This window comes from Theropithecus gelada, chromosome 1, assembly GCF_003255815.1.
Source record: "Theropithecus gelada isolate Dixy chromosome 1, Tgel_1.0, whole genome shotgun sequence".
NCBI classification, from domain to species: Eukaryota; Metazoa; Chordata; class Mammalia; order Primates; family Cercopithecidae; genus Theropithecus; species Theropithecus gelada.
This window is the reverse complement of record NC_037668.1, coordinates 169,116,252-169,140,292: the sequence shown is the minus strand read 5'-3', so window position 1 is coordinate 169,140,292 and position 24,041 is coordinate 169,116,252. Positions and strand designations below refer to the sequence as shown.

The 24,041-nt window shown below is 37.1% G+C and overlaps 1 protein-coding gene across 2 annotated transcripts in view; it reads left to right on the top strand.

The window, feature by feature from the left end:
• The window catches only part of CFH (complement factor H), a 363,204-nt gene that overhangs the window by 92,045 nt on the left and 247,118 nt on the right, over positions 1-24,041 (top strand). Inside the window, exons 16-21 of one of the 2 annotated variants that reach the window (XM_025363724.1) lie at positions 12,500-12,682; positions 13,150-13,335; positions 16,304-16,477; positions 17,567-17,743; positions 19,148-19,324; positions 21,516-21,698. In XM_025363724.1, the coding sequence (XP_025219509.1) occupies positions 12,500-12,682; positions 13,150-13,335; positions 16,304-16,477; positions 17,567-17,743; positions 19,148-19,324; positions 21,516-21,698 (1,080 nt within the window). The remainder of the gene's footprint in view (positions 1-12,499; positions 12,683-13,149; positions 13,336-16,303; positions 16,478-17,566; positions 17,744-19,147; positions 19,325-21,515; positions 21,699-24,041) is intronic. The other variant, XM_025363804.1, reaches the window with a different exon arrangement.

Below are 24,041 nucleotides of genomic sequence, written 5' to 3'. Positions count from 1 at the left end.
ATTATTGATTTCTCCTTTCATACCTTTGTTGTCAGAAAAGTGACTTGATATAATTTCTGTCTTCTTGAATTTGATAAGACTTGTTTTGTGGCCTAACATATAATATATTCTGGAGAATATTCTGTGTGCATTTGAGAAGAATATGTGTTTTGTTGTTATGTGGAATGTTCTTTATGTGTCTGTCCAATCTATTTGGTATAAATTATTGTTCAAGTATAATGTTTCCTTATTGATATTCTGTCTGGATGATCAGTCTCAATATTGAAAGTAAAATATTGATATCCCCTACTATTACTATGTGGCAGTCCACAACTCCATTCAGATTGCTAAATGTTTCCTTTATATATTTAGTTGCTTTGATGTTGAGTGCATATATAGGTTTAAAATAGTTGTATTATCTTGACAAATTTATCATTATATAATAATGATTATATTATTATTATATATAATATATATTATATATTATTATCATTATATAATAACCTTCTTTGTACCCTTATACAATTTTTCTCATAAGTCTATTTTGTCTGAAATGAGTATAACTACCCCTGTTCTCTTTTAGTTTTTCTTTTTATAGATTTTTCCATGCCTTCACTGCAATCTATGAATGTACCTTACAGTTAAGTAAGCAGTTTATAATTGCATATTAATTTTTAATTTATTTAGTCATTCTATGCCTTTTGATTATAGAATATATTCCATTCCTATGTAAAGTAATTTTAGGTAGGTAAGGATTTATAGTGGCAATTCGTTAATTGTGTTCTGGTTGTTTTTTAAATTCATTGTTTCTTTCTCTCTTGCTTGCTTTATTCATGGTTTGATGACTTTTGTAGCCATATGCTTAGGATTTTTTCTTTTAATCTTTTGTGTATCTATTAGAGGTTTTGCTTTGTGGCTATCCTTAGGCTTGCATAACATATATTATAAAAGGCTATTTTATGTTGATAGAAACTGAATTTTGATTACATATAAAATCTCTAAATTTTACTCTGCTCCTTCCATGTTTTGTCTTTGATCACATACTTTGCATCTTTTAATCATTGGTATCTCTTAATAAAGTTTGTAGCTTCAGTTGTTCTTAGTACCTTTGCCTTTTAACCTTCATGCTAGCTATATTTACCCATCACCATTACAGTATTAGAGTGTTTGAATTTCATGTTGTACTTACTTTTACCAGTAAGTTTTATACTTTAACAACTTCATCTTACTAATTAGCATCCTCTTCTTTCACCTTCAAGAACTCCTTTTAACATTTCTGGTAAGGCAGAAAAGCGTACTTATGCTCTCTCAGTTGTTTTTTGGTTTTTTTTTATACTTTAAGTTCTAGGGTACATGTGCACAATGTGCAGGTTTGTTACATATGTATACATGTGCCATGTTGGTGTGCTGTACCCATTAACTCATCATTTACATTAGGTATATCTCCTAATGCTATCCCTCCCCCATGCCCCCCCCTCACAACAGGCCCCGGTGTGTGATGTTCGCCTTCCTGTGTTCAAGTGATTTCATTGTTCAGTTCCCACCTATGAGTGAGAACATGCGGTGTTCGGTTTTCTGTTCTTGCGATAGTTTGCTGAGAATGATGGTTTCCAACTGCATCCATGTCCCTACAAAGGACACAAACTCATCCTTTTTTATGGCTGCATAGTATTCCATGGTGTATATGTACCTCATTACCTTAATCCAGTCTGTCAATGATGAACATTTGGGTTGATTCCAAGTCTTTGCTATTGTGAACAGTGCCGCAATAAACATACATGTGCATGTGTCTGTATAGCAGCATGATTTATGATACTTTGGGTATATACCCAGCAATGGGATGGCTGGGTCAAATGGTGTTTCTAGTTCTAGATCCTTGAGGAATCGCCACACTGTTTTCCACAATAGTTGAACTAGTTTACAGTCCCACCAACAGTGTAAAAGTCTTTCTATTTCTCCACATCCTCTCCAGCACCTGTTGTTTCCTGACGGTTTAATGATTGCCATTCTAACTGGTGTGAGATGGTATCTCATTGTGGTTTTGATTTGCATGTCTCTGATGGCGAGTGATGATGAGCATTTTTTCATGTGTCTGGTGGCTGTATGAATGTCTTCTTTTGAGAAGGGTCTGTTCGTATCCTTTGCTCACTTTTTGATGGGTTTGTTTGTTTTTTTCTTGTAAATTTGATTGAGTTCTTTTAGGTACTGGATATTAGCCTTTTGTCAGATGAGTAGATTGCAAAAATTTTCTCCCATTCTGTAGGTTGCCTGTTCACTCTGATGGTAGTTTATTTTGCTGTGCAGAAGCTCTTTAGTTTAATTAGATCCAATTTGTCAATTTTAGCTTTTGTTGCCATTACTTTTGGTGTTTTAAACATGAAGTCCTTGCCCATGCCTATGTCCTGAATGGTATTACCTGGGTTTTCTTCTAGGTTCTTTTATGGTTTTAGGTCTAATATTTAAGTCTCATTGATCTTGAATTAATTTTTGTATAAAGAGTAAGGAAAAGATCCCGTTTCAGCTTTTTACTTATCCAATTTTCCCAGCACCATTTATTAAATAGGGAATCCTTTCCCCATTTCTTGTTTTTGTCAAGTTTGTCAAAGACCAGATGGCTGTAGATGTGTGATATTATTTCTGAGGGCTCTGTTCTGTTCCATTGGTCTATCTCTCTGTTTTGGTACTAGTACCATGATGTTTTGGTTACTGTAGCCTTGTAGTATAGTTTGAAGACAGGTAGCATGATGCCTCCAGCTTTGTTCTTTTGGCTTAAGCTTGTCTTGGCAATGTGGGGTCTTTTTTGGTTCCATATGAACTTTAAAGCAGTTTTTTCCAATTCTGTGAAGAAAGTCATTGGTAGCTTAATGGGGATGGCATTGAATCTATAAATTACTTTGAGCAGTATGGCTATTTTCATGATATTGATTTTTCCTATCCATGAGCATGGTATGCTCTTCCATTTGTTTGTGTCCTCTTTATTTCACTGAGCAGTGGTTTGTAGTTTTCCTTGAAGAGGTCCTTTACATCCCTTGTAAGTTGGATTCCTAGGTATTTTATTCTCTTTGAAGCAATTGTGAATGGGAGTTCATTCATGATTTGGTTCTCTGTTTGTGTGTTATTGATGTATAAGAAGGCTTGTGATTTTTGCACCTTGATTTTGTATCCTGAGACTTTGCTGAAGTTGCTTATCAGCTTAAGGAGATTTTGGGCTGAGACGATGGAGTTTTCTAAATATACAATCATGTCATCTGCAAACAGGGACAATTTGACTTCATCTTTTCCTAACTGAATACCCGTTATTTCATTCTCTTGCCTAATTGCCCTAACCAGAACTTCCAACACTATGTTGAATAGGAGTGGTGAGAGAGGGCATTCCTGCCTTGTGCCAGTTTTCAAAGGGAATTTTTCCAGTTTTTGCTCATTCAGTATGATATTGGCTGTGAGTATGCCATAAATGGCTCTTATTATTTTGAGATACGTTTCATCAATACTGAATTTATTGAGAGTTTTTAACATGAAAGGCTGTTGAATTTTGTCAAATGCCTTTTCTGCATCTATTGAGATAATCATGTGATTTTTGTCTTTGGTTCAGTTTATAAGCTGGATTACTTTTATTGATTTGTGTATGTTGAACCAGCTTTGCATCCCGGGGATGAACTCCACTTGATCATGGTGGATAAGCTTTTTGATGTGCTACTGGATTCAGTTTGCCAGTATTTTATTGAGGATTTTTGCATCAATATTCATCAAGGATATTGATCTAAAATTCTATTTTTTTGTTGTGTCTCTGCCAGGCTTTGGTATCAGGATAATGTTGGCCTCATAAAATGAGTTAGGGAGGACTCCCTGTTTTTCTATTGATTGGAAGAGTTTCAGAAGGAATGGTAGCTGTCCTCCTTGTACCTCTGGTAGAATTCGACTGTGAATCCCTCTAGTCCTGGACTTTTTTTGCTTGCTAGGCTATTAATTATTGCCTCAATTTCAGACCCTGCTATTGATCTATTCAGGGATTCAACTTTTTCCTGGTTTAATCTTGGGAGAGTGTATGTGTCCTGTAATTTATCCATTTCTTCTAGGTTTTCTAGTTTATTAGCGTAGAAGTGTTTATAATATTCTCTGATGGTAGTTTGTATTGCTGTGGGGTTGGTGGTGATATTCCCTTTATCATTTTTTATTGTGTCTAATTGATTCTTCTCTCTTTTCTTCTTTATTAGTATTGATAGCGGTCTATCCATTTTGTTGATCTTTTCAAAAAACCAGCTCCTGGACTCATGGATTTTTTGAAGGGTTTTTTGTGTCTCTATCTCCTTCAGTTCTGCTCTGATCTTAGTTATTTCTTGCCTTCTGCTAGCTTTTGAATGTGTTTACTCTTGCTTCTCTAGGTCTTTTAATTGTGATGTTAGGGTGTCAATTTTAGATCTTTCCTGTGTTCTCTTGTTGGCATTTAGTGCTATAAATTTCTCTCTACACACTGCTTTGAATGTGTCCCAGAGATTCTGGTATGTTGTATCTTTGTTCTCATTGGTTTTAAAGAACATCTTTATTGCTACCTTCATTTCATTATGTACGCTGTAGTCATTCAGCAGCAGGTTGTTCAGTTTCCGTGTATTTGAGCAGTTTTGATTGTGTTTCTTAATTCTGAGTTCTAGTTTGATTGCACTGTGGTCAGAGAGACAGTTTGTTATAATTTATGTTCATTTACATTTACTGAGGAGTGCTTTACTTCTAATTATGTGGTCAATTTTGGAATAAGTGCGATGTGGTGCTGAGAAGAATATATATTGTGTCGCTTTGGAGTGGAGAGTTCTGTAGATGTCTATTAGGTCTACTTGGTGCAGAGTTGAGTTCAATTCCTGGATATCCTTGTTAACTTTCTGTCTCCTTGATCTGTGTAATGTTGACAGTAGGGTGTTAAAGTTTCCCATTATTATTGTGTGGGAGTTTAAGTCTCTTTGTAAGTCTCTAAGGACTTGCTTTATGAATCTGGATGCTCCTGTATTGGGTGCACATATATTTAGGATAGTTAGCTCTTCCTGATGAATTGATCCCTTTACCATTATGTAATGGCCTTCTTCTTTGTCTCTTTTGATCTTTGTTGGTTCAAAGCCTGCTTTATCAGAGACTAGGATTGCAACCCTGTCTTTTTTTTTGTTTTCCTTTACTTGGTAGATCTTCCTCCATCCCTTTATTTTGAGCCTATGTGTGTCTCTGCATGTGAGATGGGTCTCCTGAATACAGCAAACTGATGGGTCTTGACTCTGTATCCAATTTGGCAGTCTGTGTCTTTTAATCGGACCATTTAGTCCATTTACATTTAAGGTTAATATTGTTATGTGTGAACTTGATACTGTCATTCTGATATTAGCTGGTTATTTTGCTCGTTAGTTGATGTAGTTTCTTCCTAGCATCGATGGACTTTACATTTTGGCATGTTTTTGTAATGACTGGTACCTGTTGTTCCTTTCCATGTTTAGTGCTTCCTTCAGGAACTCCTGTAGGACAGGCCTGGTGGTGGCAAAATCTCTAAGCATTTGCTTCTCTGTAAGGGATTTTATTTCTCCTTCACTTATGAAACTTAGTTTGGCTGGATATGAAATTCTGGGTTGAAAATTCTTTTCTTTAAGAATGTTGAATATTGGCCCCCACTCTCTTCTGGCTTGCAGAATTTCTGCCGAGAGATCTGCTGTTAGTCTGATGGGCTTCCCTTTGTGTGTAACCCAACCTTTCTCTCTGTCTGCCCTTAACCTTTTTTCTTTCATTTCAACTTTGGTGAATCTGACAATTATGTGTCTTGGAGTTGCTCTTCTTGAGGAGTATCTTGTGGCATTCTCTGTATTTCCCGAATTTGAATGTTATCCTGCCTTGCTAGGTTGGGAAATTTCTCCTGGATAATATCCTGCAGAGTGTTTTCCAACTTGGTTCCATTCTCCCTGTCACTTTCAGGTGCACCAATCAGACATAGATTTGGTCTTTTCACATAATCCCATGTTTTTTGGAGGTTTTGTTCATTTCTTTTTACTCTTTTTTCTCTAAACCTCTCTTCTCGCTTCATTTCATTCCTTTCTTCTTCAATCTCTGATACTCTTTCTTCCAGTTGATCGAGTCAGTTACTGAAGCTTGTGCATTTGTCACCAAGTTCTCATGTCATGGTTTTCATCTCTATCACTTCGTTTATGGACTTCTCTGCATTGGTTATTCTAGTCATCCATTCTTTCATTCTTTTTTTAAGGTTTTTAATTTCTTTGTGCTGGGTACATAATTCCTCCTTTAGCTCTGAGAAGTTTGATTGACTGAAACCTTCTTCTCTCAACTCGTCAAAGTCATTCTCCGTCCAGCGTTGTTCCATTGCTGGTGATGAGCTGCATTCCTTAGGAGGGGGTGATGCACTCTGATTTTTTGAATTTCCAGCTTTTCTGCACTGCTTTTTCCCCATCTTTGTGGTTTTATCTGCCGTTGGTCTTTGATGATGGTGACATACTGATGGGGTTTGGTGTGGGTGTCCTTTCTGTTTGTTAGCTTTCTTTTTAACAGTCAGGACCCTCAGCTGCAGGTCTGTTGGAGTTTGCTTGAGGTCCACTCTAGACCCTCTTTGCCCGGGTATCAGCAGCAGAGGCTGCAGAAGATAGAATATTGCTGAACAGAAAGTGTTGCTGTCTGATTCTTGCTCTGAAGCTTCATCTCAGAGGTGTACCCAGCTGTGTGAGGTGTGAGGTGTTGGTGTGCGCCTAGTGGAGGATGTCTCCTAGTTAGGCTACTCAGGGGTCAGGGACCCACTTGAGCAGGCAGTCTGTCCATTCTCAGATCTCAACCTCTGTGCTGGGAGAACCACTGCTCTCTTCAAAGCTGGCAGACAGGGATATTAACATCTACAGAGGTTTCTGCTGCTTTTTGTTTAGCTATGCCCTGTCCCCAGAGGTGGAGTCTACAGAGGCAGGCTGGCCTCCATGAGCTGTGGTGGGCTCCACCCAGTTTGAGCTTCCTGGCAACTTTGTTTACCTACTTAAGCCTCAGCAATGTCAGGCACCCCTCTCCCAGCCTATCTGCTGCCTTGCAGTTAGATCTCAGACTGCTGTGCTAGCAATGAGGGAGGCTCTGTGGGCCTGGAACCCTCCAGCCAGGCATGAGGTATAATCTCCTGGTGTGCCATTTGCTAAGACCCTTGGTAAAGCACAGTATTAGGGTGGTAGTTACCCGATTTTCCAGGTGTTGTGTGTCTCAGCTTCCCTTGGCTAGGAAAAGGAATTCCCTTCCCCCTTGGGCTTCCCAGGTGAGGCAATGCCTCACCCTGTGTCAGCTCTCACTGGTTCGACTGCACCCACTGACCTGCACCGACTGTCTGACACACCCCAGTGAGATGAACCCAGTACCTCAGTTGAAAATGCAAAAATCACCTATCTTCTGTGTTGCTCATGCTGGAACTGGAGGCTGGAGCTGTTCCTATTCGGCCATCTTGGGTGCTCCCAGCTTTTTTCAGTCTCAGAAAGCCTTTATCACTCCTTTGTTTTTAAGACAGAATAGTGGAATCTAGAATTATTGGTTGGCAGTTATTTTCTTTCAGAATTTTGAGTATATCATTCCACATCCTTATGACCTGCAAGGTTTCTGTTGAGTAATCCCTTGTGGAAATTCCATTTTATGTAACCATTCACTTTTCATTGGCTTTTTTCAGCACTTCATCTATATATTTTGATAATTTTATTGTGTTATGTCTTTAAATGACTATCTTTTATTAAACTTACTTGTATCCTTTGAGATTTCTGGATGTCAGTTTCTATTTCTTTCCCAGTTGTTGAAAGTTTTCTATCATTGTTTTTTTGAATATATTTTCTATATTTTTGTGTCTCTTTCTATTTTTAACATGCTGATAATGCATACATTATTCCACATGGTGATATTTCATCTGGATCTTAAGCTGTCTTCAATTTATTTATTTATTTATTTATTTATTTATTTTGGTTCTCAGATTCGGTGATTCTCAGTAATTTGCCTTCAAGTTCACTAATTACTTCTTCTACTTCGTCTGATCTGCTGATGAATACCTCCTTAAAACTTTTCCATTCAGTTATAGTATTCTCAAATTTGTGATTTTTGTTTGGTACTTTAAAAAATACTTTCTACCTCTTTGTTGAAGTAGTTAATTTGTTTTTGCATTGCTCTCTTGGTCTCAGTGAATATCTTTATGACCATTATTTTGAATTCCTTCTTGAGTAAAATACCTATATCCACTTTCCTCAGGTTAATTTCTGGAGACTCATCTTGTTCTTTTGTTTGGAGTATATTCTCTTATTTCTTTATTTCCTTTAACTTAGTGTGTTTCTATGCAATAGATGAGACAATGGCCTTTCTCAGTCTCATCAGACTGGCTTCATATAGGAGAAAGATCTCACTAATTTTTCCAGCCAGAGATTTTCATGTGCCTCTCAAATCTTTGTTCAGACTGCTGTCTCTTAGTTTTGGTGCCACCCTGGAGGTTAGAATGCACCACATCTTTTCAGGACTTGGTACCAATAAGTTAGGAGCCAGGTTGTCTAGATGTAGCTGAAAATACTGAGGACTTGGCTGTATATTTACTTCTTTCTACTTTCATAGTGAAAGTGAATGTGCATGTTAATCTCCCACTCTCTCTGTATTGCACCAAGTAAAGAATCTGTGGCAAATGCCTGTACTAATATTCAGGCTGCATACTCTGATCTTGAAGAGGTAGCTGCTTGAAATGAGTCCATTGTATTATCAGCTTTTTGTATTCTGAGATGTAGGGCCTTTCAGGAATGCAAATATCTATCATCTCCCAGTGTGAGTTTGTTAAGGAGACGATCTCTTGAGTCAGAGCTATAGAAGTAATGACATTTGACTGCATGGCTAAACTTGGTCTGGGAAGAACGGATAAATCTGATTTTATCATTGGGGTGAGACTCATGAAGTGCCAAACTTTGGGTTTGGCTGCAGGAAGATTGTTGTTTGTTTGCATCATTAGATGCCCTGTGCAAGCTCGCTAGAAGCCGGTTCCTTAAGTAGCCAGTGGAAGTATGTGCCCTAAGCTGTTTCTACAGAGAAATGGAAATTGAACTTTCTCTTCCCTTTTCTGCACTGCTCCAATTTGGCATGGTGCCTGGAGTTTTTACATAGCATTTTAAGACTACCTATTTGCTTTATGATCTATGGAGACTGGTATTTTTCTAATATCATCTGCTGTGAGAATTAAGAGTTTTAAGAGGAGTGCTTTTAGAGGTAACTGTAAAGGTTGCAGCACTTGATGGATGACATAAACCTTTTTGAGGATAAACAGGGAGCTGCATTTTAAAAACTTTTTCTCTGCACTGCTCTTGGGCAATGAAGCTCCTGGAAGTGCTTACAAACCCATAAAAAACTGCCATTTCTTTTTTCTGTGTTCTAGATAGACTCTGAATATATTTTGTGTCTTCTACTCCCAGAACTAAGAGCTTTAGAATACAGTCCCTGAATGAAAGTTGTAAAAGTTAGAGCACTCAAGTTTTGTGTGGACAAACTTGTTCTAAGAGTGATTAATGTACCTGGATTTGTCACTGGGGGTGAGCCATGGGAACTAGCTAGAGAAGTGCCTGATGCAAGTTCGTTATAATCCAGACTGCAACTTTTTTAGAATTCAGACTTCAGCCCCTTCTCTGAACTGCTATTAAGGAATGAAATTTCTGGAAGCTCTTCAGCACTTGTATCATACCACTGTTTTTCCTGTGATCTAGAGGGATTCTCATGTGTCTAATCTCCTCTGCTTCCAAAATTAGTGAATTAAAGGCCAAAGAAAAGGAAAGTTAAACTTTGGATGCTTTATGTGAGATCCAAAAACTCCTCTCCACAAGGAGAAATTGGGTTTTTTGAGATTCCTTTTCTAATTGTGTGGTGCAGTGAACAAGGCTGGGGTCCATGCTCCATTGTGTTGTAACTTTTCTTCCTTGTTCGATGTGAATGTTTTCTTCCTTGCCTGGTAAGTAGGAGTCCCTTTATTGGTCTTTGATTTTCTTTCAGAAGGAGTTCATTCATGAATAGATATCTGTTTAGGACATTCTTGGATGGAAGAAGAGTCAGGAGCTTCCACTTCTGCCATGTTGCTGACATCACTCCATGCCTAGCTCTTTATTTTACTCCCAGGAAACTAGAGTGTTGCAGGTATCATTAAGTGCTCCTACCGAAGCGAGAGAGAAACCAGTACTTTAGAATGCTCCCCAAAAAGCTAGGATGATAAATACTTAGTTAACTCTTATCTTTCCTCTCCGAGGGAGAAGCAACCAAAATATATTGGTCTCTGTTTACTTTAGGGGTTTACAGGAGGCTCTGACCTGGTTTCTTGATTTCTCATAAAGGGAATTGGTTCCAGTGTCGTCATTGAATCAGTGTGCCTGTGCGGGGGAGAGTGGTGACTCCTATGTTGCCATCTTGCTGATGTCACTGCCCTCTTTCATACTCAATATTGATCATTTAAAAAATGTTGGTCATTGTTTTTACTTTGTCCTCAATTTTATTAATATTTTCAAAAACCAATTTTAATACCTTTAAATTTTCTCCATTGCTCTCTATTTTTTAGCTTTCTTATATTTTACTGATTTTAGCTTTGTTAATTTTCTCCCTTTTCTGTGTTTCTTTGTCCGTTTTCTCTTCTTCACTGATTTTATTGTTTTCTTCCTTCCAATGATTTCAATTTTAATTTCACTTCTCTCTATCTTAGGGTGAAAAAATGAAAACATGGTCATAAAATATCATACTTTGAAAATATAAAACTTTAAAGCTCCAACCTTTTAAGCACTGCTTTAGCTGTGTTCCAAAATGTTACACATGTCTCTGTGTGTGTGTGTGTGTGTGTGTGTGTGTGTGTGCGTGTTTGTATGTTCTGTGTGTTGGGAGACAGAGAGAGAGAGTTCATTTTTATTTGATTTGAAATATTTTCTCATTTGTCTTGTGGTTTGTCTGTTGATGATCAATTATACAGAAGCTTATTGTTTAATTTCAAAACATTTGTTGTATCTAGATAAGTGATTATTTTCTGGTTTCTAGTTTAATGCTGTGTGAAAGAATACTGGGAAATTTTCAATATTTTGAAACACTCAGTTTTTTCATTGCACAGCACATGGTCTACCTTGCTGATGGTTCTATTTACAAATAAAAATATGCATACACACTAAATGTAGAATTAGGTTATACTGGGTCACAATGTTCTTTAAATTTATTTGCCCATCTCACAAATTTGTTAAATAATCTCTTTCTCAATTGCTTACTATCAGAAAATACTTTAAATTAAATAATAATGGTTGCGGTACACATTAAAATCAATGGGATACAGCTGAAACAGAGATCTAGAAGATAGACAGGAACATACACTTAACAAAAATAGAAGGAAAGAATCATTCAAGCATAAATAGTTGATCATTAATCTTAAGAAAAATAAATTGATGAGAATATTGAAAACATATTAAAATATTGAAAAACAAATAGGCAAAATACTTTTGATAAATATGAAATACTTTAATTATCATAGGTGAAAAAAGAAAACTTGACATTACCAATAACCTTTAATGAAGTTTTATTCACCCAAACATCTCCATGAATTGATAACAAAATGTCAGACTCTTGAAATCATTGCCATGATTTCCTGGAGTATGCTGACAGAAAGCTTTAGGTGAAGTAGAGCATACACTATAATAGGAGAAAGTAAGATCAAGGGATAATAAAGTGCTGAATGCTGCCAGATGCTTCTAAACTCCCCCGTCAGTCAAGCAGGACATGCTTCATTTTCATATTATGAAAAAATAAGATATTTCTGATGTATCGCAGTTTAACAAGAGCTTAACTGTGAGCTTACAAAGGTATCTTTATATGTGATTATATAGCTAAAGCCAGGCTGTGCAATGCATTAAAGTGGGTGCATAACATCCATTTAAATATCCCTAAACAGTACAGATAAGCTAGAAAATAAAAATTCTATTGGAGTTTCAAGGTTTAAATAGCACACTATAAATACTAATGATTATATTTAATGCTTATATTGGCCAAGTGTCAGTACCAAATTGATTATTAACTAAATATAATTCTACTTCTGGCTAATAAGATTCCATTGGCAGAAAATTTGTGAGGGTTTTAATGCAATCCTAATGTATTTGATCATATATATCAATTTTTATTTAATGCATGTAATTAAGAGGGTGTAATTCTATTAAAACTTTCTAAAGGCTCAAAATAATTGAAATCAATATTACATAAATTATGCAAAATTTGTTAAACAAAAAATATACAAAAAAACTACAAGAAAGTCTATGAGAATACAAGCCAAAAGTTCTATTGTTTAATGTAACTGTTACACAGTTGAAAAGTATAATATCTGCATACAAGAAAATCATAATTAATATGTGATGATTTATGAAACAGTTATTGAATTTTTCTATTGATTCTATTTTAATCATATAAATTGTTATTTTTAAACTAAAAGCCTAATTTTAATATTTTTATGTTTAATTTTTATTATAAAATTAATTATATTTTTAATATTTTTTAGTGGCGCAAATACAATTATGCCCACCTCCACCTCAGATTCCCAATTCTCGCAATATGCCAACCACATTGAATTATCAGGATGGAGAAAAAGTATCTCTTCTTTGCCAAGAAAATTATCTAATTAAAGAAGGAGAAGAAATTACATGCCAAGATGGAAGATGGCAGTCAATACCACACTGTGTTGGTCAGTAGTGTGTAATTTGTTTTACATAATTCTTTCAAATGAGGTTAATATTCTCTTGTGCTTCATGTAAACAAGAGAGAAGTTCTTTCTCTATATCTGTTACTTTATCCTGACAAAATAAATTAGGACCTAGGCACATTAATCAATCACCACTCTTTCAGTTTTTTGAACAAAATACAGCCAAAGGTTTGGAATATTTTGTAAATATCAGATAACATTTCCATTCATGCATATTTCAATTGTCATGATGAACAAGACATGAATGAAGAGGATTATTGAACAAGAGGATGGTAACATATATATGGTAGAGGAATATATCTTTGCAAGTGTCTAATAAGTTTTTGTTTTTAAATAATTTTATTTGTTCAAATTATACTCACTTTAGAATCCAAAATAGTGTTTGATTTTATATTTCAATTTAAGTATTTTATTTGTTTTTGACCCTTTGATTTTCATTCTTCATTTAGAAAAAATTCCATGTTCACAACCACCTCAGATAGAACATGGAACAATTAATTCATCCAGGTCTTCACAAGAAAGTTATGCACATGGGACTAAATTGAGTTATACTTGTGAATATGGTTTCTGGCTATCTGAAGAAAATGAAATAACATGCTACATGGGAAAATGGAGTTCTCCACCTCAGTGTGAAGGTTAGGACAATATGAATACTCAATTTCTGCTTACAGTAGAATTCATTAAAAATAATCTCTTGTTATCAAATGAGGGGAAAGAATAATTGAGATTACTGACTATATGAAATTATTTATGCATTATGCCATGAAAATACTTTTTGCATGATTGAATCTACTCTATTTATGTTAATTTTATTTGTTCATGATAGAGTCACTCTTTATTCTGTCATTAAAAAATAATATCTAGTGAAATTAAACTTGTCTGTATTATTCTCATGCTGCCATAAAGGACTGCCCAATAATGGGTAATTTATATATATATAAGTTTAATTGGCTCACTGTTCTGCATGGCTGAGGAGGTCTTAGGAAACTTACAATCATGGTGGTAGGAGAAGCAAACGCATGATGGCAGGAAGGAGAAGTTCTGACCAAAGAGGGAAAAGCCTCTTATAAAACCATTAGATCTCATGAGAACACACTCACTATCCCAAGAACAGAAGCATGGGGATAACTGCTCCCATTATTCACGTATTTTCTACTAGGTCCCTCACACAAAACGTGGAGATCATGGGAACTACAATTCAAATTGATATTTGGTTGGGGATACAGTCAAATCCTATCATTCCACTGTGTCGCATACCAAGTCTCTTGTCCTCACAATTCAAAACACAATCATGCCTTCCCAACAGTCCGCCAAATCTTAACTTATTCCAGCATTAACTCAAAAGTTCATGCCCAAAGTCTCATCTGAGACAAGGCAAGTTCTTTCTGCCCATGAGCCTGTAAAACCAAAGCAAGCTAGTTATCTCCTAGGTACAATGGGGATACAGACATTGGGTAAATGCTTCCATTCCAAAAGGGAGGAAATGGCTGAAATAAAGTGGCTACATGCCTGATGGAAGTCTGAAATTTAATAGGGCAGTCATTAAACCTTAAAGTTCCAAGATTATCTCCTTTGACTCCATGTCTCACATTCAGGTCATGCCGATGCAAGAGGTGGGCTCCCACAGCCTTGGGCAGATGTGGCTTTGTCCCCCTCCCAGCTGCTTCCATGGGCTTGCATTGAGTGTCTGTGGCTTTTCCAGGAGCACAGTGCAAGCTATCGATAGATCTACCATTCTGGGGTTTCAAAAATTGTGCCCCTGTTTTCACAATTCCACAAGACAGTGCCCCAGTGGGGACTCTGTGTGAGGGCTCTGACCCCATGTTTCCTTTTCTCAATGGCCTACCAGAGGTTCTCCATGTGGGCTCAACCCTGCGGCAAACTTCTGCCTGGACATCCAGGTATTTTCATATATCCTCTGCAACCTAGTTGTAGGTTCCCAAACCTCAATTCTTGACTTGTGTGCACCCACAAGGCCAAGACTACATGTAATCCACCAAGGCTTGGGGTTTTCACCCACTGAGGCAATGGACCAAGCTGCATGTTAGCCCCTTTTAGCCACAGCTGGAGCTGAAGCAGCTGGGATACAGGACACCATGTCCTCAGGCTGCATAGAGCAGCTGGGACCTGATCCAGGTCCATCAAACCATTTTTCCCTCCTGGGCTTCTGGGTCTGTGATGGGTAGGGGTGGCATGAAGGCCTCAGACATGCCCTGGAAATATTTTCCCCATTGTCTTGGCGATTAACATTTGGCTTATTATTTTTGCAAATTTCTGCAGCAGGCTTGAATTTCTCTCCAGAAAATGAAGTTTTATTTTCGGTTGCATTTACAGGCTGCAAATTTTTCAAACTTTTATGCTGTGCTTCCTCCTGAGCTCTTTGCCACTTAGAAATTTATTCTGCTGTATACCCTAAATCATCTCTCTCAAGTTCAAAGTTCCACAGATCTCTAGGGCAGGGCAATATGCCACTAGTCTCTTAGCGTAACAGAAGTGATCTGTACTCCAGTTTACAACAAGTTCCTCATCTTCATCTGAGACAATCTCATCCTGGACTTCATTGTCCATGTCACTATAAGCATTTTGGTCAAAGCCATTCAGCAAGCCTCTAGGAAGTGCCAAACATTCCCACATCTTCTTGTCTTCTGAGCCCTCCAATTCCCTAGGAAGTCCCAAGCATTTTCACATTCTCCTGTCTCCTTCTGACCCTTCCAAATTGTTCTAACTCCTGCCTGTTATCCAGTTCCAAAGTTGCTTCCACATTTTGGTTATCTTTACAGCAACACCCTACTCTCTGCAGTACCAATTTACTGTATTAGTCTGTTACCATACTGCTCTAAAGAACTACCAAAGACTGCATAATTTATAAAGGAAAAAGGTGTAATTGACTCCCAATTCCACAAGGCTGGGAGGCCTCAGGAAACTCTCAACCATGGTTGAAGGGTAAGCAAACATGTCCTTCTTCACATGATGACAGGAAGCAGAAGTGCAAAGAAAAGACAGAAAAGCTCCTTATGAAACCATCAGATCTCAGGAGAACTCACGCAGTATCGTGAGAACAGCAGCAGAGGAATAATCGCCCTGATGATTCCATTTTCTCCCATCGGGTCCCATCCACAACACATGAGGATTATGACAATTGCAATTCAAGATGAGATTTGAGTGGGGACACACCTAAACCTGTTCTGCAAGTTGTCATGTTTGCTTTGCCACTATGTTTTAAAACTTCTTTTACATTCTTCCCACAATGCCCCTTCTGATTTTCTACAATACATTATGTTTTACCTGGAACCGTTAAACCTCAATATGTATCTTATTATCACTAGTAAGTTTACAGAGGCATTGCTTACCAAGGCATTGAAGATATCTTTCTGAAATATATTGCTACTTTTAGTTTCAAGTCCTTCCTCAGTTGGTGACAGTCGGATAGATAGACAGACACCAGAAGGCTGGTTTCAGGAAACATTTGTGTACTTCTCTGTGATGTCTTAGTAGCTCCTGTATTGTATATTTTCAAATGAAACTACTTAATATAAAAACAGGCACATAAAATTAAATTTCTGAGTTAGTGAAACCTGAATTCATTGTTTTTTTATTTTTTAGGCCTTCCTTGTAAATCTCCACCAGAGATTTCTCATGGTGTTGTAGCTCACACCTCAGACAGTTATCAGTATGGAGAAGAAGTTACGTACAAATGTTCTGAAGGTTTTGGAATTGATGGACCTCCAATTGCAAAATGCTTAGGAGAAAAATGGTCTCGCCCTCCATCATGCATAAGTATGGTGTATTGAGTTTATTATATATACGATAAATATTCTTCATTCAAAGTGTACGTCTTACCAATAAGAAAGAAAACAGTGACTCTAGAATTTCATAAGGTTTTCTTGAATATTCTAGATTGTTGTGGGAAATTATAAGTCTAGTAATTAAAACATTTGACTTTATAAGCCAAATTGGTTCATTTTCACATCATCTTGTGTGAACTTTAAGCATCCTCTGATGCATAGTCTCAGACTTCTCATCTCTGTTCTTAGGGCACAACTGCCTCTACTCATCAATCTCATCATTCTTCAATCTTCTGTCAGTTTATCAACAACCTCCCTATAAGTATATTTTCTAAAATATTTACAAAATTGTTATAAATATTTCACATTTGACAGGAGCAAAACATTTGGAAATAATACATACAATACATGCATAATTGGTGTATTATTCCGTTCTCACACTGCTGTAAAGAACTTCCTGAGACTGGGTAATTTATAAGAGAAAAAATTTTAATTGGTCACAGTTTTGCATGGCTGAGGAGGTGTCATGAAACTTACAATTACCATTGAAGGGGAAGCAAGCACCTTCTTCACAAGGTGGCAGGAGAGAGAGGAGTGAGCAAAGGAGGAACTTCCAAACACTTATTAAACCATCAGATCTTGTAAGAACTCACTCACTATTATGAGAACAGCATGTGGGAAACTGCCTCCATGATCCAATCACCTCCCACCAGGTCTCTCTCTCAACACCTGGGGATTATAATTCAAGATGAGATTTGGGTGGGGACACAAAGCCTAACCATATCAGGTGGCAAGTATGGACAAAAAATAATGTGAAACAAAAAATGTGTAATCTCAAGTGCTACGGCTACCAATATCTCTTGAGGCTTCTAATATCCTTCCTATCTTGTATTTTTAATAGATTTAGAAGAATTTAATGTAATTAAGAGAAAATGGCTAGTGTATTTTCTCAAGTTATAAGAAAAATGTTGTACAGTATTCATTGATTCTATATATCGCTATTATTAGAATACATTACATTCATTGTATATAACCTGTTTTTAAAGATTTACTGAATAAATACATATTTTTCCTATTTCAGAAACAGATTGCCTCAGTTTACCTAGCTTTGAAAATGCCAAACCCATGGGAGAGAAGAAGGATTCATATAAGTCTGGTGAGCAAGTGACTTATACTTGTGCAACAAATTACAAAATGGATGGACCCAGTACTGTAACATGCATTAATAGCAGATGGACAGGAAGGCCAACATGCAGAGGTACTTTGATGAATTTTTAAAATTTATTTATGTAATGCATGGGCCCGGCCCAGTGACCCACACCGGTAATCCCAACACTTTGGGAGGCCAAGGTGAGTGGATCACTTCAGGTCAGGAGTTCAAGACCAGCCTGGCCAGCATGGTGAAAACCCGTCTCTACTAGAAATACAAAAAAATTGCGGGGTATGGTGACATACATCTGAAGTCCCAGCTACTCAGGAGGCTGAGGCAGGAGAATCACTTGAACCAGGGAGGTGAAGACTGAAGTGGCCCAAGATTGCGCCACTACATTCCACCCAGGGTGACAGAGCGAGATTCCATCTACAAAAAATAAATACATATAAAAATAAATATATAAGTACAATTTATTTACATAGACTGTCTTAGGCAATAAAATATAGAATTGCCTCTAACATCATTAAAATGGACATAAATTAAGTTTTTTAGGGCAGGACAAAGTGGGCATATGCCTAAAAATAAAAAGATGGAACTGAGTATTTGATGATTAATCTTAGCTCAATAATTCTCAAAGTGTAGTTGCTAAACCGGTGGCATCATCATCTTCTTGGAGATTGTTTGAAATGAAAGTAAAATTCCATGAGCTCATTCTAGACATGCAGAATCAAAAGTCTCGAAATAGAACCCTGAAACTGTTTTACCAACCCCTCGAGGAAATTCTATGCACACTTCTGTGTGAGAAGCATTGCTATAGCCTGTTATTACTACACATGAACGTGAAACTCTCTGATGAATTTTGCATTGTTCAGCATAGTATCCTTATTCATTGGCAATTAAAATATCTGAAGTTATTTTTATTATTGTAGAAGTATTTTCTTTTACTTTTCCACATCTCCAATTTAGATCCTTTGATTAACCATCCTTCCTCTCTTTTAACTTGGGTCATTTTCAAAATGTGTTTTTAATTCTTTGCTTATTCGCTAAGAAAATGTCTATTTGTGTTTATTTTTAAGAGGCTAAAATGTATAACAGGATGATTGCAAAGCACAATCCAATACCACATAATCTGTATATGCTGACTTTTTTGCATTTTATGAATTAATGTTAAATAAATAGAAATGATAATATTTGTTGTACTCAAACTTAAAGAGAGATATCCAGGAAAACTTTAATTTACACAGGTTTCCAGAAGGAAAAAAAAAAGGTCTAACTATGTTCCAGCATAGGATGAAGAAGAAATTTAAAACATCAAAGCTTGTACCTTACAAAAAATAGTTTTATGTCTTTTCCTCAATGTTACATTTAAATTTATCAAAATCAACAAAATATTTGATAAGACATTATCTACTTATTTTAAATTTATCTTGAAATATATTTGTAATTGTATTAGTTGATTGGCTACTCAAAACGAACACGAGGTGGAACCACTTCTTTTTTCCTATTCAGACACTTCCTGTGTGGATCCGCCCACAGTAAAAAATGCTCATATAGTGTCGAGACAGATGAGTCAATATGCATCTGGTGAGAGAGTACGTTATGAATGTAGGAGCCCTTATGAAATGTTTGGGGATGAAGAAGTGATGTGCGTAAACGGAAACTGGACAGAACCACCTCAATGCAAAGGTAGAGTATTATATTTCCTTTAATATTTTGGGGGAGTATAGCAAGGTTAAAATATGTTGATTTAAATAAAAAGAGGTAATTTTTATTAATAGATTTTTCAAATGCAAATAAAATGATTGATGGTGCTTAAAATTCAATTCTTCTTGTGAACAGAGCACAAGTAATAGCGTATATTATTTTCGAGAAAGATTCGGCCAAATTAAAAGACTTGGAACCTGAAAAAAAAAGTATCTTAAGCATTACAACACTTAGCTCTTCTCAGGAATACATGTAATAAAAGATACATTATGTGCATTTGACAGTCATAAGTGGTGTGCATTCTAAGATATGGAATAGGCAGTTGAAGAGAGATCATAGATTGTGATATAAATATGGGCATCTTCAGTATATAGATTTTATTTCAAGGTGTGTGACTGTATTTATAAAAAAAAAGTCTAATCACATATTCCTGGGTCATTCTAATATGTAGACATGAAGTAAGGGAAACCAACAAAGGAAATTGTATCTTACCCACTTTTATTTTTTAAAATTAATGTTGGGTTTTTTTTCACTATTTTACTTAGACTCTACCTATATTTTATATTGAAGTGAGTCTTCCATTCATCATCTGTTAACTGATGAACTTGGACCATTTACACTTAGAATAATTATTGATACATAAGACTTAAGCCCTTGTCATTTATTTGTTTCTGTGTGTTTCCTCTCAGTTTCAGTTCTATTTCCCTATTCTTCTGTCCGGGGAAAATTATTAAGGAGATTAATTTTGATTCATATGTATTGTGTATTGTTTTTGATTGTATCTCCTGTATAGCTTTTCTCTTCCTTTTAAAAAATTGTTGCTCTAGCTAATACTATATACATGTAATAATATATTACTCTCTACTGGTACTGACATTAAAATCTTCAACTGGAATATGGAAACCATATTTTCATGTAGATCCATTTATACTCTCCACATTTTAAGTATAAATGCCATTAGTATTTTCTGTACATACGTTGAGCACCATATTAAACTCATTTGCTTCAAACATCAAACATAATGGAAAAAATTTATGAGGAAAAAGATATCCTGTTATATTGACTCCTCTTTTTATCCATTGTAATATTCTATTTTTTTCAGTATCCTAAAGTCTCAGGCTCTTATTTTTATCATTTTATTTTAATTTAAAGAATTCCTTTATTAATCTTTAGGCATAGGTCTACTGGAGACAAATTCTCCTGGTTTCCTTGTCTCTAAGAATGTCTGTATTTACCCCTTTACTTGTAAAGGATAGTGTCACTGGATATAAAATTTGAAGTTGACAGTTCTTTAAACACTTGAAAACTGTACCACATGGTTATAGATGAAAAGCTCACCATCACTGGAATTGTTGATCCCCTCAAGGAAAGGCATGGATTTGTATAGTTGCTTTCAATATTTTTTTCTTTTTTTAAGTAGTTTTTTAAAAAATGTATACTGCTATAAATTCCAGTGTGTTTATAATCTTTGGAGTTCACTCAACTTCTTAAATATAAGTTTATGCCTTATGGTAAAAATGGGAAGTTTTCAGGCATCACTTTATTTATGCATTTTTCCAGCCCAATATTCTTTCTCTTCTATTTCTGCATCTGCATTATTTGTTTTTGTATTTTTCTGACTGTCTCAGCTCAGTTTTTTGTTTTCAGTCTATTTTCGGAGCAGGAAATCTATATTGCTCTTTCTTCAAGTTCACAGATTTATTTGGCTGTCAGCTCCCAATGTATTATTAAGTATATTCATTGTTTTTAAAGAATGTTTAACATACTTTTCCATTTTATAATTCATATGGGATTTTTAAAAACCATTATCAATTTAAAGACCTCTGTCCTTTAGTGTTACTCCAAAGAATGTTGAATATAAAATAAGAAACTTCATCTGTCATAGTTTTCTATGTTTAACATATATTCATTCAGAAAGACATTTCTTAATCCTTTTCTACTGTAAGGAGCAATATTTGGTAATGTTTTATGTGTTCTTTCAGTAAGGAGAAAAGAACTTAAATACATTACTTCCAATTTCAAGGGTTAAAATTTCTTCCAGGATTCATTTCTTTCACCAGAAATCATAAAACTGTTGATATTATATAAAGTGCTGTGTTTGTATTTGCCTTACTTGAACTCATAGTTTGATTTTCTCTCATAATAAATCAAATGATGAAATGATGTTTTTTAGATTCTACAGGAAAATGTGGGCCCCCTCCACCTATTGACAATGGAGACACTACTTCATTCCCATTGTCAGTATATGCTCCAGATTCATCAGTTGAGTACAAATGCCAGAAGTTGTATCAACTTGAGGGTAACAAGCGAATAACATGTAGAAACGGACAATGGTCAGATCCACCAAAATGCTTACGTAAGTACTTTAATATCCACATGGACCCAGGAAAAATCAATGTGATGAGTCTGAAATTTCACTCTTTGTAACAAAATAATCACAGATTATCGAACAATCATTCTGTTGAATGCTTGCCTACCAAATATTTATGTTAGAAAGTAAAGTATAGAAATTTTTCTCTTTAAGGCTGGGTGCAGTGGCTCACATCTGTAATCCCAGCAGTTTGGGAGGCCGAGGTGGGCAGATCAGGAGGTCAGGAGATCAAGACCATCCTGGCTAACATGGTGAAACTCTGTCTCTACTAAAAATACAAAATAATAATAATAACTGGGTATGGTGATGGACAACTGTAGTCTCAGCTAGTCAGTAGTCTGAGGCAGGAAAATGGTATGAACACAGGAGGCAGAGCTTTCAGTGAACCAAGATCGTGCCACTGTCCTCCAGGCTGTGAGAAAGAATGAGACTCCATCTCATTAAAAACAAAAATAAAGAGAAGTTTAGAGAAAAAAGAGTAAAAAGAAATGAACAAAACCTCCAAAAAATAAGGGACTATGTGAAAAGACCGAATCTACATCTGTCTGGTGTACCTGAAAGTGACGGGGAGAATGGAACCAAGTTGGAAAACACTGTGTATGGTATTATGCAGGAGAACTTCCCCAACCTAGCAGGGCAGGCCAACATTCAAATTCAGGAAATACAGAGAATGCCACTAAGATAATCGTTGAGAAGAGCAACTCCAACACACATAATTGTCAGATTCACCAAAGTTGAAATGAAGGAAAACATGTTAATGGCAGCGAGAGAGAAAGGTCGGGTTACCCACAAAGGGAAGCCCATCAGCCTAACAGCAGATCTATCAGCAGAAACTCTACAAACCAGAAGCGAGTGGGGGCCAACATTCAACATTCTTAAAGGAAAGAATTTTCAACTCAGAATTCCATATCCAGCCCAACTAAGTTTCATAAGTGAAGGAGAAATAAAATCCTTTACAGAGAAGCAAACGTTTAGAGATGTTTTCACCACCAGGCCTGCCCTACAAGAGCTCCTGAAGGAAGCACCAAACATGGAAAGGAACAACCGGTACCGGTCATTGAAAAAACATGCTAAAATGTAAAGACCATCGATGCTAGGAAAAAACTGCATCAACTAACGAGCAAAATAACCAGCTAATACCACAATGACAGGATCAAGTTCACACATAACAATATGGGGGGACGGAGCAAGATGGCCGAATAGGAACAGCTCCAGTCTCCAACTCCCAGCGCGAGCGACACAGAAGACCCGTGATTTCTGCATTTTCAACTGAGGTACTGGGTTCATCTCACTGAGGAGTGCCGGACGATCGGTGCTGGTCAGCTGCTGCAGCCCGACCAGCGAGAGCTGAAGCAGGGCGAGGCATCGCCTCACCTGGGAAGCGCAAGGGGGAAGGGAATCCCTTTTCCTAGCCAGGGGAACTGAGACACACAACACCTGGAAAATCGGGTAACTCCCACCGCAATATTGTGCTTTAAGCAAACAGGCACACCAGGAGATCATATCCCACACCTGGCTGGGAGGGTCCCACGCCCACGGAGCCTCCCTCATTGCTAGCACAGCAGTCTGTGATCTACCGGCAAGGCAGCAGCGAGGCTGGGGGAGGGGCGCCCGCCATTGCTGAGGCTTAAGTAGGTAAACAAAGCTGCTGGGAAGCTCGAACTGGGTGGAGCTCACAGCAGCTCAAGGAAACCTGCCTGTCTCTGTAGACTTCACCTCTGGGGACAGGGCACAGCTACACAACAACAACAACAACAAAAAAGCAGCAGAAACCTCTGCAGACGCAAACGACTCTGTCTGACAGCTTTGAAGAGAGCAGTGGATCTCCCAACACGGAGGTTGAGATCTGAGAAGGGACAGACTGCCTGCTCAAGTGGGTCACTGACCCCTGAGTAGCCTAACTGGGAGACATCCCCCACTAGGGGCAGTCTGACACCCCACACCTCACAGGGTGGAGTACACCCCTGAGAGGAAGCTTCCAAAGCAAGAATCAGACAGGTACACTCGCTGTTCAGAAATATTCTATCTTCTGCAGCCTCTGCTGCTGATACCCAGGCAAACAGGGTCTGGAGTGGACCTCAAGCAATCTCCAACAGACCTACAGCTGAGGGTCCTGACTGTTAGAAGGAAAACTATCAAACAGGAAGGACACCTACACCAAAACCCCATCAGTACATCACCATCATCAAAGACCAGAGGTAGATAAAACCACAAAGATGGGGAAAAAGCAGGGCAGAAAAGCTGGAAATTCAAAAAATAAGAGCGCATCTCCCCCGGCAAAGGAGCGCAGCTCATCGCCAGCAACGGATCAAAGCTGGACGGAGAATG